The 19,345-nt window shown below is 34.5% G+C and overlaps 2 protein-coding genes across 12 annotated transcripts in view; one reads left to right on the plus strand and one right to left on the minus strand.

Annotated features, from left to right (window-relative positions):
- Nucleotides 1-7,245, minus strand: part of SRSF11 (serine and arginine rich splicing factor 11) — a 46,534-nt gene extending 39,289 nt beyond the window's left edge. For 2 of the 8 annotated variants that reach the window (XM_045835293.1, XM_045835290.1), the window contains exon 1: nucleotides 7,114-7,238. The gene's annotated coding sequence lies outside the window, so the exon portion shown is untranslated. Of the gene's footprint in view, nucleotides 1-7,113 lie in introns of all 8 variants that reach the window. The other 6 variants (XM_045835297.1, XM_045835294.1, XM_045835291.1 and 3 more) reach the window with 5 other exon arrangements.
- A 26-nt stretch (nucleotides 7,246-7,271) lies between these two features.
- The window catches only part of LRRC40 (leucine rich repeat containing 40), a 91,390-nt gene continuing 79,316 nt past the window's right edge, over nucleotides 7,272-19,345 (plus strand). For all 4 annotated transcript variants that reach the window (XM_045835287.1, XM_045835284.1, XM_045835285.1 and 1 more), the window contains exons 1-4: nucleotides 7,272-7,502; nucleotides 12,792-12,973; nucleotides 14,404-14,477; nucleotides 17,316-17,445. In XM_045835287.1, the coding sequence (XP_045691243.1) occupies nucleotides 7,352-7,502; nucleotides 12,792-12,973; nucleotides 14,404-14,477; nucleotides 17,316-17,445 (537 nt within the window). In that variant the 5' untranslated portion in view covers nucleotides 7,272-7,351. The remainder of the gene's footprint in view (nucleotides 7,503-12,791; nucleotides 12,974-14,403; nucleotides 14,478-17,315; nucleotides 17,446-19,345) is intronic.

Genomic DNA, 19,345 nt, shown 5'->3' on the forward strand with positions numbered 1-19,345 from the left:
AGCTTCAAGCATTTTAACATTAATTTTTTTCTAATCAAGGAGTTAAAATAAACATTTGCGCCATTTGAATTCCTTTTCCACCTCTGCTATAAAATTAATTCTAAAGAGTCTTATAAAACTGGTAAAAAACCAAAAGTATACTCAACTCAGTAACAAGAGAATCTACATTAATTGAATGCTTTTAAAATGCTTTTTAATCCTCATGACAACTAAAGGCACTACAACTGATAAAGAATAGAGGTCTATACCTTAAAAAGAACAAAATCATACCATTTGTGAAAAGCATGGATAGACCTAGAGGGCATTATGCTAAGTGAAGTCAGTCAGAGAAAAATACCACATGATTTCACTTATATGTGGAATCTAAAGAACAATATAAATAAACAAACAAAACAGAAACAGATTCATAGATACATAGACTGACGGTTGCCAGACTAGGCAAAAAAGGTAACGGGATTAAAAGTACAAATTGGTAGTTACAAAGTAGTTACAGGGATATAAAGTACAGCATGGAAAATACAGCCAATAAAATATTTTAATAACTATGTATGATGCCAGTGTGTACTGGAAATACTAGGGAGATATGATTGCCTAACCACTATGTTGTATACCAGAAATTAATACAAAATAATATTGAAGGTAAACTGCAATTAAAGTTTTTTTTTAAATAAAAATTAAGAGAAAAAAGAAAAAGAATGTAGGTCTAAAATCAAACTGAGGGAATTTATCACCAATTGGAAAAATTGTGACATTTGGTTCACTGCTTTGTGGTTTAATTTCCTCCTCTGAAAAATGAAACTATAATGCTTACCCCACTGAGTTGTTATGAGGTTGAAGTGAGAATACTAATGCAAATGATTAGTAAAGATAAACATTAACTACCCTACAAATGAATGGTTACCTCAACTGGGTTCCATTTTATAACATTACTGTAGGCTAGTACCTTGGATTAATGTTACTTCATCATTCACATGACAAATATAAATCAGAAGAGTAAATATATAACTAGAAGTTCTCATTTAAGACCCCGTATTTTAACATAGGTTTTTTGTGGCATAGTAAAAATTTATTATAAAGTAATAAATGTAAAAGGTTAAATGAGTGTATAGTTACATGAGTGTACCAAAGTAGAAGTCTCCCATTCCACTCTCCTATGTATGTTGTCAGCTAAGTAAGTACTGCCTATAATTAGCCACGTGAGCCCCAATCTACTTATGTAGAAAATGAGAATAATGATACCATTTAAAGGGTTCAAGATTTCAAATATTATGGATAGGAAGCACCTAGCACATGGCCAAGCACATAGCCAAGCACATAGCCAAGCATATAGGCACTCAACAAATGGTATATACCATTACAGCAAAATCTGTGTTCAACTTCATCTTTTCAATGGGTGAAAAATAACAATAATATTTTCATCTTACCATAGAGCATTATTGTCAAATGTAAAAGAAACTTTGTAAACTGTTAAATGGTAGTAAACGTGTGAAATATACTATTATTAGATGCCCAATCTCCTTTAAGAGTCTGTTGCAATGGAAACATGATACAAACAGATTTCAAATTTTCATATTCATTTTGATCCTAAAGCAGCACCTTACCAACAGCATGCATAGATACATGGATGGCTAAATAAAACATTTTTTCTGACAAAACATAAATGTTTCATGGAAAACTCTATCTAGAAAGGCTTCAATTTTCTACATTTTCAGAGCAAGAGTATTATTCTTACTTCCAAAAAAAACCCCCCAAACAACTACACATATACTTGATTAATCTTAAATAAAAGTACTGTGACACAGGTCTCAGCAACAGACTAGAAAATGACCAAAGCACACAGATTAGAAAAACAAAGGAAAATATTCCTAAGTATATGAACAATATGAATTCCTGACACACACTAAATCTAAAGGCCATAATGTTTCTTTTCCCTAATTTGCCAGCCCAGTCACTTGAAACTATGAACTAAGGTTAGTTTCAAGCCACAATTAGCTCACACTGAAGTCTAAAGCATGAAGACATTGATCAAATAAAAATTTTGAAGTAGGGAAGAGATAGTGCAAAGGCAACTTTCTAGGAATAAGAAGTTAAAAGAAAAGCAGAAAGGTCAGCATCTCTAAAATGAAAAAAAAATCAAAGCTATATTAACTGTAGATAAATTTAATGATGAGTACAAAACATGAATCTTTAAAACTATGAAGAGCCAACCTGGGTTCACAGATTTGCATTGTAGAGACCAAGTATTTAAATGTTCACAAGTATTTCAACACCCCAATGCTGGTATCTTTCTAATTATATAATTGTGATGTTTTAAAGGATTAAAAAGAACTGATGTAGAAAAGTTAAACTGACACTTATATTAATTGTAATTGTGAGTATAAATATTCCAATTTGAAATATGAGTATCAAAATTGTTAAATTAAAAATCTGATTGTGACTGTCAATAAACTATCAAATTATCCACATTTTCCTCCCTTATCAACATAAGCTGACACTAAAAATAATGTCTTGGGGACCACATCTTGTCTTATTAAAACTGTTGAGGAGCTTTCCTCATATAGAATAGTTTTTGCCATGTATCAATATAATCATTTATGTCAAGCTTTTTTTGGAGTATTGAGCAAATGAAGTTGTAAGCTGAATTCAATACAACAGAGCTGTTGGCAGAGGGTTACATACAGTCACATTTTTAAATTAGTGGATTTTAATTTAATTTTTAAACAGATTTTTTTGGTAGTGGTTTTATGTGTTCAGAACAAAGACAGAATACTACTATGAAGTACCTTCTAGGGTTTGGCACCCTAATTTTCTCTCTGTATTACTTTACCATTTCAAAGCAAACAAATTCATAAATCCTATACAATTAATATTAAAATTAAGACTTTAGGTAACAGAACACAGTAATTTTGAAAAATGAGCAAGAAAACAGCCATTAAAGGTTAGGAGTAAGAATCATTGGGAATAATGGGAAATATTTTCAGCTGATCAGAGAAAAACCAATAAACTATACAATAGTTTTAATTTAAAGACATAAACAAGAGTGCTTTGTTCACCCCAATTTCAGCTTTTTTTTCAATAAAAAGAAAATTAGCCAAAAAAGAAAACTAAAAGTAATTAGAATTTAAAGAAAACTAGTATTTAAGTAGTTGTTCCACCTTTCTTCCCATGAAAAACACTAGTATGTAAAAGTCTTTTTATAAGAGGAAATGTAAATATTTTCCTAAAGCTGGTAGACTAAAATTCTTTTGTACTGAAAGTAGAAAGAATTATATCACCCAACATTTCAATCAAATACTAAATCTCCTACCCTGGCTGGTGTGACTCGGTAGATTGAGTGCTGGCCTGTGAACCAAAGAGTTGCCAGTTGATTCTCAGGCAGCACACATGCCCGGGGTGTGGGTCAGGTCCCTAGTGGGTGGCAGGGGGCCAGAGGCAACCACACATTGATGTTTCTCTCCCTTTCTTTTCCCCTCCTTTCCCCTCTCTAAAAATAAATGAATAAAATCTTAAAAAAAAAAAATCCCCTAGAGCTAGCTCATTACTTTATAGTTGAAAAACAAGAAAGAGAAGAACTGAGAACAAAAATATACAAACGAACAATTTAAAATAAAATGCACTGTCTCCATCAGAAAAAAAAATGCCACAAACAACTCCAATAACAACAAATTACAATTCAAAGCCGCATTCGAAACTATGACTAAAAATGCAACATATGTACTGTCTTCAAAGAAATAACATAGAATCTTGTTTTTACTACCTTTAAAAGTTGGCAGTTATAGGCCTGAATGGAAGGCAAATGTGAAACTGCAAACTGAATTTTTTTAAAGAAATTAAAAGACGTATAACAAACACCTTTAAATTTGAATATTTAAAACATGAAGAGCCAGTGTCTAACATAATCTTGGTCTCAATTTTGATAATTTAAAGAAACCCATTGATAGAGTAAGAGACAAACAGAAAGAAAACTTTGAGTAATAGGTATATGAGGATGTAAAAAATTCAACTCAAAACATTTACCAAGAAATATGTGAATAATCAATAATGGCAGCATTAAAAAGTAAATGTTCACTCAATAAACAACTTTATCATAAAATAGTTCTCACAGATAAGGCAATATTCTGAAAGATAAATAGCAATTCAAAGCTAAATCTAAATCTGTTACTTTACACAAAGAGAAATTCACTTTGCTCATTTGATGTTTTTTAAACATCCTTGAAAATTTTGCTCACTAATGCCATTTTCATTTAACACAATTTCCCAGTTTGCCTCAATAAATCCATCTTATGAATTGTGCCTTTCAGCTTTAACAACAAAAAAAATCTAACATATGGCAATGTTCATAACACAGCTATGTTTGAAATGTCATTAATTTTTTTAAATTAAATTTACTGGGATGACATTGTTTAATAAGATTATATAGGTTTCAAGTGTAGAGTCTGTGATACAAGATCTGTATATTCCAGTTTGAAAATGTTATTAAATTTTAATGGTGGAGATAAGCTACACTCACTTTGATAATAGTCTTATTTTCCCTTATGAAATAAAACATCATTTTTTGGCTGATGCAATTCTTAGGCTCAATGTATTTTGGTTTTTCACTTTCATTTTTAATTTAGCAAAGCAACTAGAAGAGTGAAATCTTCCATTACTTTAATAAAATGAATAAATTGTAGCTAGACAAATTCTGTTGCCAAAAGGTAGCTATGCAGTAGTCTCCATCTCCTGTTGAGGAGACATCCATTTCAAATTATTTTAATCCAGTTTTTAAAAAATAAGCAAATACTTTTGCTTAAGTGCTCATGTTGAAAGAGTTGAGTTTTTTAAAAATTAATAATGCATTCTTCCTAAACGAATACAATTGATGTAAAAAGCTAATTCCCATAAATATAATTATATAGAAATATACTCTCTCGTAAAGAAGCTCAATTCAAGTTGATAAGCTTTTGGTTTCCACCAATTTGAGATACACACATAATTTTCCAAACTGCATGAAGAAATAATTTTCACCCTGATGTGCACTTGCTACATGGGTACAACCCAGTGTATTATGGGTACATACTACGAGAAATCTTTACATAGTCAGTTTATGTCTATTGCAGTGTACCAAAAGTGTAAATCACTTGACTCTTTCACAATTACTGTACTTTCCCATTAAACAGACTATACTTCTCACACAAAATGCAACAATGGTTCAACATAATATTATAAGTAATGTTTAATTATAGTATTTAACAAGTAGAGGCACAATAAAGTAACAAATGAAGTCTTGCACATTATTAAAACAATGTTTAAGAATTTATTATAGCAGGAGAGATAGCTACTGTAAAACTTTACACAATTCATCCTCCAAAGGTAATCCTACAAGAGAGAAAAGGGGTTTTCTCTAATAAATAAATCTCTTTTAAAACATAATTCTAGGTCCCTTAAAATAGATCCAGGATAAAAAGCAAGTTGAAAGTTACGGAATAAAAGCCACCAGGCAAATCATGATTAATAAGAAAGGTTTTGGAGAAAGATTTACATTCAAATTTCTGGTCATATAACTTATAGAAACTTGTGACCTTAGGCAAGTTTCTTAATCCCTTTTAGCCTCGATTTATTCATCTGCAAAATTGGTCATTGTGCTAAAGAAGAGATAGCAAAAGAGGTATTATTAGCAATGATCTTGGCACTCAGTAAGGACTAAGGAAGGTGGCTATAATCAACATTGTCAAGGCAAACTGGGAGGGGGGGACCTCATTAGCGTCCTTGCAAAAACTGCCATGGTCCTTGCTTTAAAATCTACTCTTTTCTTGCTTGTTAGTATAACTACTGGTACTTTTCTGATGTTCCTTTTTAGTGTACAAGGCTCTACAAAACTAAAAACAAACAAACAAAAACCGAGAGGTGGTTAAAAACCTAATTTTACAGGCAGCAAGAACCAGGACTCGGACACAAGTGTGTGTGCGGCAGAATCTGTCATCGTACCTTTCAAATATCCTACTGATCCCCAGCCGAGTTGATAGGGGCTTAGGAGGATATGTCCCAGTAGATGCTTTTTAAAACAAAATCACTTCCGTTAAAAGAAAAGTCTAGCCCCGGGACACTACTAGAAATGATGATTTTTAATTATTTGTTTAATGAATCAATAAAGCTGTACACTTCACACAGAAACTAACTTTCCAGGAAAACCGACTTAAAATTTTCACTTCCTATTCTGAACTGGAGTCCCTTTCTTCCCAAACGTTCAAGATTTAGAACTTTAGTTCCTTGTATTTTATTTTTTCAAGATTTTATTTATTTTTAGAGAGAGGGGATGGGAGGAGAAAGAGAGAAACATCAATCTGCGAGAGAAGCGTCATCTGTCGCCCCTCCCACGCGGAACCCAACCGCAACCTAGGCTTGTGCCTTGACCCGGAAGGCAACAAGCCACCTGTCACTTTGCAGAAGCGACCCACATGCCTGACTTGAGCCACACAGGTCAGGACCCGCTAAATTATTTAAAAAACTAAATGAGGTATAAATTATCCCTAAATTAATTAATGAAAAATAAAAGGAGTGAGCTTTAAAAGGGGTAGGTTGCCTAAAGTTACATAGTGTGTAGGATACCGAAGCAGCTGGGATTCGAACTCCTATCTTTGGGGGGCTCCAAAGTCCAAGCCATTTTCGCTATAGTAAAGCTCCCATCTCCACTCGTCTCCCTAAACCGTCCGGTAGTCAGAACATTTATTAAGCATTTTTTCCCTTCCCTCCCTGTTGCCAACCCTTGCATCTCACACTACCTCCGAGGCTGGGCTATAAACTCAATACAACAAGCCAGGTGCACTAATTCGAGGAATCGGAGTCTAGTCCCGAAGAACAGAAATCTGTTTTATTTTCTATGCCGAGCGAAGGCCTGGCGCCACCAAGACCAGCGACAAACACAGGCTGGGTTCCAGCTCGGCTGCAGACCGCGCCCAGGTCTCGAGTTTTAGTCAAGGCCCACGTTCAGTCCAGGCCAGGAGAAGGAAGAGAAGGTTATTCTCTCCCGACACCCTGGCCGCGGCGACAGCACAGAGAGAAAGACGGAGTCGCAGAAACACTGCACACACATTACACCCGCCAGGCCTTCGTTAGCCGGTTAAACACACTTACTTGAGCTAAGTACTTCCAAGACACAAGGCCGGCACCGGCAACGGGAAGGGCTTCTCTGTCCTCCAGCCCCAGTCACGGACAGTGACGACATCTGGGCCGCGCCTCCGAGAGAGAAAGCCCCGCGCCTGGCCGCGAGCCCGGCGCACAGAGCGCGACCCCGGCAGGGGCGGGGCCACACGGCGACGCGGTCTTTTACCGTCACGGCGGGGGATCCGCCGCCGGCCTCAGGACTTTAGCCATGTCGCGTCTTCAGCGAGGCACGGAGCGGGACACCCGAATGGGTTTCAGAACTGAAAGGAGAGACTGCTCTGCCTCAGTACCCCAGGGGCTGTTAAAGGCGGCAAGGAAGAGCGGCCAGCTAAACCTGTCCGGTCGGAACCTCAGTGAAGGTAAGATTCGCGGTCCGACCCGGTTTGCGTCCGGTCAGCAAGCACTCGTTATAGGCCACCTCCCGTTCCTTTGGCCTGGCTTTGGCCACGTTTGCCTAAGGCTTCTGGCCGGGATCCCTTTGCTTTCATTGGGGCGGTCTCTCATCGGCTTGGTCCGCCGGCTTTGATCGCTACTTTCGCTCCAGGAATCTCTGGTGAAGGGACCTTGGTGGGAATGTGGCCAAAATTTAGAGGGTCGCCCTCCGGGATTCCCAGAGTCTGTGGGATGAACAACATAGTGTATGATTTGAATTAGCTTATCAAAAGCATATATTTTGTTTCTTTGGCCCTAATTTTCCTCCTCTTTTTGTTTTCTTCTCTTAATTTGACTTAAAATTCTGCATTCTCTCACCTTCTTTGTGAACTCAGTGAATGTCACACTGCTCGCTCACAAGACACTTCTTTGTGCAACTGGGCAGTCTTAGGTAAAACGAATAATGAACGTATTTCCTAAATTGGGGATCCAGATAGATGCCATATAGAGTGAATTTGAGGACATCCTGATAAATTTAATAAAGATTAACAAGCACAGAAATGGATACCATGAATTAATAATAGCCAGATGCTCTTCTATCTGTTGTATAAGGAGGGGAGTGGAATGTGGGGAAAGAAAGAATACAACATTCCTTCTGTAATCTTTTCCTCAATATGTAGTCAGGTTTTAGGCTATCTTGGATTAAAACCTTCAATTTTCCTTCTAATGGTTGGTTTTTTATTGTGCCATGTATGGAGTAGATCAAGCAAATGCTTGCTGAATGAATGAAAGGATGTATGACATAAAATCTCTGCTCTACACGATAAAACTTTTTATCAATGGGAACATAAGTATTATAAAACTACAGGTATGTATATCCACTTGGTTTTCAACATTTTCCTTTATATATCCTTTGCTTCCTGTAAGACTCTGCTCAGAGGTCACACATCAGAGAGGCCCTTCCTAACTACCTTATCTATAAATACCATTGCTAACACTCTGTCCTCTTACCTGTTTAATTTTTAGATAGCTTTACCACTCTAAGAATCTATAATATGTATTTGTTTGTTTATTGACTTCCTTTCCCTCCCACTAGAATGTTAGTTCTGTGAGGTCAAGGAGCTTAGTATTTTTTATTGTTGTATTCCTAGCACCCAAAATAGTACTTGGTACATAGTGCATTATTATTAAACATTTGTGGAAGTAGTAAGCAAGTGAATGAATATTTCCAAATAACAAATGGTGTGTTGGAATGTACTTATTGTTCGGACCCAGATTTAGTCTGTTAAAGTTTTAGGGTGCAAATGAATTTTGGTTCTTAGTTCCATAATGACATGGATCAGTGTGCTTTAGGTTATTATTGTATAAACAGAACCAAACACAAAATGTGACACATACTAGGTACTTAGTAAATGATGTCAAATAAGTGAATGTGCAATATATTTCATAGGAAATAAAAGATACAAATGGGAGAGGCACATGGTACTTATAGTTTATATGTCAAAAAGGAATTTTTGTTGTCATAATATAGGAGGTGTTTATCTAGCTTGTATCCTTTAATTTCCTCTTGTCAGTAAACCTTAAATACCCAAACCACTGTAATTCTGAACTATTTATAGTTCCTTATGTGGAGCCATGCTCCTTATCTCCATGTCTTTGCTAATGTAATTTTGAAATGCTTAGTTTTGCTGTGCTTTATTTTCTCTTTAATAATGTGGTAATAATAATACTAGGACCTACTAAGGTGTAAATGAGATAACACATGTAAAGTGACTGGTACATAAAAAGTGCACAGTAAAAATTGCCTGTTGCTGTTATAATTTCCATAGCTTCCTTAAGGGGTTTTCTGGATTTCTTGTTTTAAGTCTCACCCTCTAATCAAGGTCATTACCAAGAGTTATCTTTCCAAAACACAGATCATTTTATGTCACTCATAACATTTAATGACTTCCTGTAATGCTCAAGATTCAGCATAAAGTTCTTAGGACAGCATAAAAAAAAACTTTTGAAATCTTACTCCTAAGTATGCAATGTCTAGATAATGCCTCCCATCTCTTTTCAGAATCCTATACTTGAAGAATGACAAAAACAAAATTTTTCCTCCCGTAGTTTGCATTACTGTTCACTTCGTGTTGTACTGCTCTGAGTTTTGATAAATGCGTAATGCCATGTATCTACCACTACAGTATCTATCATTTAGAATAGTTTTGTCCCCTAAAAATACCCCAGGCTCTACCTATTCATCTCTTACTCTGCTTCCCCAGAAGCTGTGGCTGTCATCAGTCTTTCTACTCTTTCTGTAGTTTTGTCTTTTCCAAAATGTCATATAATTGGACTCTGAGTATTTAGCTTTTACAGACTGGCTTTTTTCACTAAGCAATATGAATTTTAGTTTCGTCCATTTCTTTTTGTGAATTATTAGTGCATTTCTTTTTATCACTGAATAATATTCCATGGTATGTAGGTACCATTTTGTTTATTTACTTCTCTTTTTCAAGGACACCATGGTGGTTTTTCAGTTTTTAGTGGTTATGAATGAAGCTGTTATTTGTGTACAGGTTTTTGTGTGGACATGTTTTCAATTCATTTGGGTATAAACCTAGAACTGTTGCTGGATCACATGGTAAGACTATGCTTAGTTTTGTAGGAAATTGCCAGACTGTCTTCCCACCAGCAATGAATGAAAGTCCCTGTTGCTCTACATCTTTGCCATTATTCAGTATCTTCTGGTTTTTGGTGTTTATTCTAATAGGTATTTACTGGTATCTCATTGTTGTTTTAATTGGTTGTTCTTAATGACATGTGTGTCATGTTTTCTTATGCTCATTTGCCATCTTTATATCTCCTTTGGTGAAGTGCCTATTTAGATGTTTTGTTCATTTTTATTTTTTTATTTTTTTTTTCAAGATTTAATTTATTTATTTTTAGAGAGAGGGGAAGGGAGGGAGAAAGAGGGAAACATCAATGTGTGGTTGCCTCTCGTGCGCCCCCTCCTGGGGACCTGTTCTATAACCCAGGCATGTGCCCTGACTAGGAATGGAATAGGTGACCCCTTGGTTTACAGGCTGGGGTCCAATCTTCTGAGTCACACCAGTCAAGGCTTTTGTTCATTCTTAAACTGGATTGATTGTTTTCTTATTGTTCAGCATCTTTGTCCTTTATTATCTTTTTACATGTCTCTGCTTAATAACTGATGGTCCAATAATAAATGACACACGGAAATGGTACAGTGGCCTGTTGGTTATGATTCTTAAAATCTAAGTTATAGGAAATATAGATAAAAATCTACAGAAGCATTTTTGACATAATGAACATAATTGTAGAAAATTATTACTCTCTTTTCTAATAAACTTTTACTAAATTGTCCCTTGTACAGGCCTACACATCGTTGTATTTTTAAAACTATACTAATTTTTAAAAAAGTCCCCTCATTATTATTATTCCCAAATATTATCACCTAAAATTATGAATTATGTTCAGAAGAGATTATCAAACATAGCTTCTTTCAGATTTCCGTCAATATGTATAAGACACCATAAGAGATATTTTATGTGAAGTATATGAAATAATAGATATGAAAGCATTTGTGTGCTATGGGGAGTGCCACATACTTATTTAAAGAGCATTTCTTGTATACATACTCTCTGTGTTTCTCCCAGGTATTGTACTAGGTACCATGATACTTCAAACAATTTATAGTCATATAAGCATTTTAACATGAGCTTTATTCAAATTTATTTTTTAAGAATTACATTTGTGCCCTGGCTGGCATAGCTCAGTGGATTGAGCGTGGGCTGCGAACCAAAGCATCGCAGGTTCGATTCCTAGTCAGGGCGCATGCCTGGGTTGCAGGCCACGGTCCCCAGCAACCGCACATTGATGTTTCTCTCTCTTTCTCCCTCCCTTCCCTCTCTAAAAATAAATAAATAAATAAAATCTTAAAAAAGAAAAGAATTACATTTGTTAAATAATAAATTTATGTTTTACTTCAAGTCTTTCTCTTTTCCTTCATGTATACATATATGTGGATATTTACTTATTTAGCTGTTTATATGTATACACATATGTAAGATTACTTTCATATATTATCTGTATTTTTATTTTAAAAATTGGCATCTTTTTTACGAGAGTTGGGGTAAATTATTGGGGTATAATTTACAACAGTATATGCATCCATTTTAAGTGTGCATTCAGTGAGTTTTGGCAAAAATATACAATTGTGTAACCACAATCAAGTTATAGAACATTTCTAAAACTTGAGGTGTTCTCTTATGCCCCTTTGCTGTCATTCTAACCCCAGTGTTCCACACAACTAGTGATTGGCTTGCTTTTTGTTGATATAGATTAGCCTCTTCCAGAATTTCATTTAAATGGAATTATACATTTGTGATTTGTTTGTTTGTTTGTTTTAGGCTTCTTTTGCTTATTATAATTTTATTTCCATGCTCATCCTTTTTATTGCCAAATAGTCTGTTCATCTATTGATAGACATTTGAGTTTTTTCTAGCTTTGGACTATTAGGAATAAAATTGCCAGAAGCTTTCATGTATGGTCTTTGTGTGGCCATATGTTATCATTTCTGTTGCGTGTGTCAGGTGAAATAGAGAGCAGCTACCAGAGTCAGATAGGCCTTCCAAATATTCACTGAGAGACAAGCCAATATAGCTTTGTCAGGATTTGAATCCCATCTCTGCTATTTACTAGCTGTATAATCCTGGATAAATTGTAATTCTATGTCCCATTTCTCTCATCTGTGAAATGAAAATAGTTATAGCACCTACCTCACAGAATTGTTATAAGGTTTAAATGAGTATGTTAGAATATTACCTGGTATTTTTAAATATTACTAATATTATTAGTTATATTTATTATTTACAGTACTTTCTCAGACTCAGCATATACTTCTGTTATAAAATTTATAACATTACCTTATAAATGTTGATTTTTATGTCTCTGTTATTCTGTTAGCATTGTCTGGTACATATGTACCATGTGGTGTTGTGCAGAGTACATATATAGTAAATATAATTGAATGAAAATAAAAGTGAGACTGTTATGTAAAATACACATCACATATTGTTTTTGAATGAAATCAACTTTTTCTCCAGTCTAGCTATAAGTCATTGCTATTTGAGTTATTTGAAGTTTTTTTTATTGTTTTAGCAGTTGCTTTTCAGTTAGGTAAACTGAATAGCTATTATAAAAATGTGTCACTTAGTATCTAACTGCTTGTTATCTGTCCCTTTTATGTTTTGGTCTGGTTGTGGTGGCAATAGTGCCTCAGTGTGTATGGAGAATAAACGTGGATATTCCTGAGGAAGCTAATCAGAATCTTTCATTCAGTGCTACTGAGCGATGGTGGGATCAGACGGATTTGACCAAATTAATCATATCCAACAATAAACTTCAGTCACTTACAGACGACCTCCGCCTCCTGCCTGCACTCACTGTTCTTGATGTAAGTTGGCTGCTTATAAACATGGGTCATTAGTTGAAGAGATTCTAAAGCTAATTTTAGGCTTTAATAAGCAGAAAACCCATTTATTTCAATTAGTAAAATACAAGAAAGATAACATTATTTTTAGGCATAACATAATATTTAGGAGTGTAGAGTTAGAGCATCAGCTTTCAACTTTTGACTCTGTCACTTGATAGGTATGTAAACTTGGGAAATTACCTCTTTGTTCCTCAAGTTGCCACATCTATAAACCAGGACTAGCACTACTACCTATTTATAAACGTTGTTCTTAGAATTAAATGAGTTAATGCCTACAAATAGAAGTGATTTTTAACAAGTGGTTGCTGATACTCATATTTTTCTATTGCTATTATTTTAATATCATTATTATTTTAGACTTTGAAGCAACTATAATGACTCTGGAACAATGCAGGGGGTAAGGGCACTAACTTCCCTGCACATTTGAAAATCCATGTATGACTTTTGACTCTCCCAAAATTTAATTACTAATAGATTATTTTTGACCAGAAGCCTCACCGATAACATAAATAATAGATTAACATATATTGTGCATGTTATATGCATTACATACTGTATTCTTATAATAAATTAAGCTAGAGAAAAGAAAATGTTATTTAGAAAATTATCAGTAAGAGAAAATACATTTACAGTACTTACTGGAAAAGAAATCCTTAAATAAGACGAACCGTGAAGTTCAAACCCATGTTGTTCAAGGGTCAACTGTACTTAAGATTAATTTAACTTTCCTTCAACATTCACGTAAATTATTAAACTTAAATTTTTTGCGTGTATTCAGGGACTATGTTTTAGTCTGTAGTTGCCATGTCATGTGATAAAGTGCATAGTTTACTTCACAGTCTACACACTTCTGATGTCCTTTACTTGGGAATATCAAATATCTTCCAATTCCTGTCTGAAAAGTTAGATCTAGTCAAATTTCTACAGAAGTTTTTATTTTCTTCATTTGTAAAATGAATGGATTGGCTTACCTGTTCTGTAAGATCCTTGGTACCTTGAAAACAATGTGATTCTTTTAGAACATGAGAGAAGTCCCTTACCCCCTTCTCATTTATTTTTTGTATATGTTGACATAAATCATGCCATCAGAAGGCTGTTGTTAGTTTCTAACTCCCCCATGTCTTATTTGAGATTGAAATTCCACTCAGTGAACTGAAGGTTTTTTAATTGTAATATTTAATAGTGATGACATTAATTCATGATATCTGAACAGCAGTTTGATCAATTTCAAACTCGTTTTCCTCTTCTATACACAGAGCAAATTACCAATACCCAATTCGGTGCTATTTAATTAGAAGAACGGGATTATTGTTGAAGAATTGTGTACAATGAAAAAGCTAATATATGGCTAGTTAAAGGACTAACATATTGACTCTTTTAATAACTTTTAGATACATGACAATCAGCTGACATCTCTTCCTTCTGCTATAAGAGAATTAGAAAATCTTCAGAAACTTAATGTCAGGTAAAATTTAAACTTATTTATTTCTAATATTCTTTAAATTTTTTTTCTAACACTAGAAAGTATTTTTGTATTAAATCAGAAAGTGGTTAAAGTAGAATAAGAATGGTAATTTTAATTCTAAGTTTTGTTTTCTTTTTAAGAATTGTCTATGTGTTTTTTGGTTTTACAAGTTTAAGACCAGTTGATTTTTTAAAAATACTTCTTGTTTTTTAATCCTCACCCAAGGAGACTTTTTTCCATTGCTTTTTAGTGAGGGGGTGGTGGGGGAGAGATGTGAGAGAGAACATTGATGTGAGAAACATTAATTGGTTCCCTTCCTACACATGCCCCAGCAGGGGATTGGACCTACAACCTGGGTTTGTGCACTGACTGGGAATTGAACCCGTGACCTTTTGGTTCATGTTTGATGCTCCAACCAACTAAGCCATATGAGCCAGAGCTAAAAAAATACTTTTGTTTTATTTTTATGAAACAGTTTTACAAGGTTATTTTAGAAACCTCTGTGTTGATATCTCAAGTTTTAAGTTATGTTGCTATTTTAAAGAATAAGTATTAAGAAAGAGGAAGAAATTGAATATAATTTTTTTGGTAATGATGAAACATTTTATGGTTTTGGTATTAGTGGTATTTAATATTTTCTGAGGACTCCAGGGGTTCTCTGATGATAGGCTTCTGCTACTCATTTATAGGTATACTGGAAGCTAGGTGGCTCTTTCTTACACATCCAGACTTTCAAGAAAGAATAATTGCCTTATATGTTATATATACACGGACTAGGGGAAAATGAATTAGGAAAGATTTTATTTAGGAGAAAAAACAAAAAGGCTTAAGTATTCAAAACATAATTTGAAAACTATGGTTTATAAAATAGATATGGTTACAGATCTATTTAACATAGCATAGCAGAGACTCTGTTTTATGAAGGTATGTTAACTGGTTTGAGGAAAACCAGTACCTCAACTAACAGTCCTCATCTGGTAAAAAACTAAAAATCACGATAGGTCAAGAAAAATATCTATACACAAAAATGGTGCTAATTGTTTAGAACTGCATTAGAACTTCCCCTTACAAGTCAAAGGCATGGATGGGGCCTGTAAAAGCAACATAGGGAGAGTTAAGAGGAAGAGGTGAGGAAGAAAGGAGTGTGTGTGTGACTTTAGCTTTGGCTTCCAGCGGGTATGAACATTAGGATGGAGGATATAGAGCTGAGGAAAGGAAATGGAGGAAGTATACAGGGTCTGCCCAGAAAAAGTCCAGCCATTGTTAATATAGCGAGAACAGTTTGCCTGACATCAATGATACCTGGCAACCAAGAAGAGTGGATTGGAATGCACATGTGTGAACAATGATGACTTCACTGTACTAGTCAATCGGAGTGGTAGACACCACTGAGTGAGCTTTGTGTGGCTGTCGCATTCAAAATGACTGAGGGTCTACATCACATTTTACATTGAACTTGAACATTCCTCCATGGAAACTGTTTGCATGATTCAGAAGACCACTGATGTGGGCAACTGGTGATTGGCAGCTTTATCACAACAACGTATCTGCTCATGCATCATGGTCTGGTGCAGAATTTTTTTTTGAAACATCAAATCACCTAGGTGACTCAGCCCCACTATAGCCCATACTGGGCGCCCTGTGACTTCTGACTTTTCCCAAAACTGCAATCACCTTTGAAAGGGAAGAGATTTCAGACTGTTGGTGAGATTCAGGAAAATACAATGGGGCAGCTGATGGCAATTGGGAGAACTGTATGAGGTCCCAGTGTGCCTACTTTGAAGGGGATAGAGCTGTCATTGTCCTAAGTACAATGTTTCTTGTATCTTCTATCTTCTTCAATAAATGTCTTTTTTTCATAGTGCATGGCTGGATACTTTCTTGACAGGACTTACATAGCTAGAATTTCAACTCTGCCCAACTAGATCCCTATCAAATATACAAAGATTTAAATTACATAAAACAATAGTAACCAACTTTTGACAATTGTTAGTTCTTATTTTTAACACATCGTTTGGCATTTTTGTTCCAATTAGTTTTATTTTAATGTAACTTAAGGGTATTGTTAGTTACCCCATTTACATTTCTCCATTATTTGTTAAGTAATTATATATGGCATGAAAATAGAATTTTCTAATGGCATTCCTAAATGAGTAATAAGTTGACATTTTCTGGTGCCATTCCTAAATGAGTAAGTTGAGATAAATCTGGGAACAAGTTAAATCAACTCCTAAATTATCAGGGTGTGTATCATCCTCAGTGACTTGGGATTTTTTGTAAACCAGTAAGTTAAATATCTCTGTAGAAGGACTGAGCTGAAAAGTTAAAACTAAGTACACAGACAAATGGAGTTTCATATTACATTCAAATGGACACTAGAGGCCTTCAGACAGAAATAGCTATTTTAGTATTGAGTGCAAAGTTTAAAACATAGCCCCCAATGTGAGATGTAACTCCATTGTAGTGTATGTGTGCACATCCTTGTTGTAATTCTAAAACTCAGATACCGTATAAAATACTGAGTCCAGTGTATCCCTTTCACATTAAGTGTAAAATTAAGAGTTGATTATAAGAAAGTTGATTATAAAAGTTCACAAGTTATTTATTTGGTTAAAAACCTTGATTTCTTTGTTGTTTTCCCTTGAAACCCTCAATTTGATTGCTTTAGATTATTCTTTTAATGTGTATGATGTTTAATATGGAGTTTGATAACTTTAAAATTAGTAACCATATTTCATATTTTTAAGGATTCCAGGTAGTTGGTTAGAATAAAAAACCTCTATAAATATTTAATATGTTGTCAGCAAATTATTCAGTATTTATTTTATTAATTAATAGCCATAACAAACTGAAACTACTCCCTGAAGAAATCACAAGTCTAAGAAACCTGAAGGGCCTGTATCTCCAGCATAATGAACTAACTTGCATACCCGAGGGATTTGAACAACTTTTCAATTTAGAAGATTTGGTGAGTTGTGATTTTCCAGTTTTTTATTTGTGGCTGGTAGGATTTTTCATTAGGCTGATAATTTGAATATATGATTGAAATCTTCAGAAAATGGGCAGCTGATTATATGAATAGGTTACAAGAAACTATGCGTTTTCATTAAATCATTAAATTAATCATTGTAAATTTATTTTTTCTGTGTTTTCTTTTGAAATCACCTAGTGTTTTAATTTTATGAATAGAGTTTGGGAAAGAGGTGATGAGGAACATTTTGTTATTAAGATGCTTTTATGGTTTAGCAAATTAGAGGAAAAGTGTCTTTAGCCTGTACCAGTTCCCTTTTCTGTACCCATTCCACTCTCTCCTAGATAGGCTCTGTAGCCCTCCCGTCCTCTGAGTGTCTCCACCAAACACCCATGTAGTCAATCTCTTTAAGGGCTGGGATTTCTTTTTTCAGAATGACTGCATATCTGGCAAAATTTTTATTACATCTCTGTCATATTTTAGAGATAATTGTAAAGAAATATAAATATTATTTTAATCATATTGTAAAAATAGTAAGTATTTTGTTGTAAACTTTACATATGGCAAGGTAGGTAGTTTTATCCTCTAACACAGATCAGAAACTAGGCTTTTGAAAAAGAAATATCTTATTGGCAGTCATTCAACTAATAAGTAAGGAATGCGGGCTTTCAGCATTAGCCAGTTTGACTCCAAAGTGTATCCTTTTTTCTCCCACTTTACCACTGAAGGAGTAACATTCCACTGTAAGATATCCTATTTGAAAGACTTTAGCTGTATGAGATCAGATGTTCTAAAAATCTCCACTCCACATAGTTATTTAATATTCTTTTTTTTTTCTTGTTACATGTTTGAAAAACTCATTTATGTCATTTTAGCTTCAAAGTTTATTTTTCATTAAAGGAAAAAATTCTTATTTTACTTATATTTTTCTGTAAATATATACTTCCTGATATTTCCCTTTATTTGCTCTAGTGTTTGAAATCAAAATACATGCTTTCCTAAACCCTTTCTTCAGTATCTCTATCAATCTGATTAGATTGGAGATAGGGCTTGGAAAGGAAAAGGCATAGGTAGATAAAATGAATGGCAAGAAGGGAACCATCAGATTTTCTTATAAAGTTTAATGGTAAATATAGTAATTGAATTGTTTGTTAAAACAAAGATTCTGTAGTAGAAAGGAAACCTTCTGATTAACTAGAGCAGTTCCCAGTTGTTTCTCTTTATGGGTTTCTGGAGTACAGTAGTATAATGAAAGGACATTTCAGTTTAGAGTTATGATCTTAAGGACTCAGTATCAAATAGATCATAATGTGAGCAATAGTATATTAAGACGTTAAAAGTATAAGCATCTGGTCCTGGCAGAGTGGCTTAGTTGGTTGATGAGTCATCCAAGGCACCAAAAGGTTTCGGGTTGGGTCCAGGTCAGGGCACATACCTGGATTGTGGGTTCCATACCTGGTTGTGGGGAGGGCAACCAATCAATGTTTTTCTCTCACATTGATGTTTCTCTCTCTCCCCTCTCTCTCTGTGTCTCCCTGTCCCTCCCTCTCCACCTCTCCTCCCTCCCTTTCTGCCTCCCCTCCATTCCTCTTTCTCTAAAAATCAGTGAACATATCCCTGGGTGAGGGTTTTAAAAATAAATGAATGAATAAAAAATATATGTATCTGTAATACTAGTAATATTTCTTAGTTATATAAAAACTACTCTGCATAATGGTATTAAATAAATATTTATTGAAGAATTGGCAGCATAAATACTGATTAATTTATATACAATGTGCTTATATTTATATCTAATTTAATTATTAACTATAATAATTGTTTGCTAGTAATTTGTTGATTTGGATTATTTAAAATGAATTTGTGAGTTAGTATCTTTTTCTAGTAGAAACTTTTA

The sequence above is a fragment of the Phyllostomus hastatus genome, unplaced genomic scaffold (assembly GCF_019186645.2).
Source record: "Phyllostomus hastatus isolate PE091 unplaced genomic scaffold, TTU_PhHast_1.1 phas_contig_209, whole genome shotgun sequence".
Taxonomy (NCBI): Eukaryota; Metazoa; Chordata; class Mammalia; order Chiroptera; family Phyllostomidae; genus Phyllostomus; species Phyllostomus hastatus.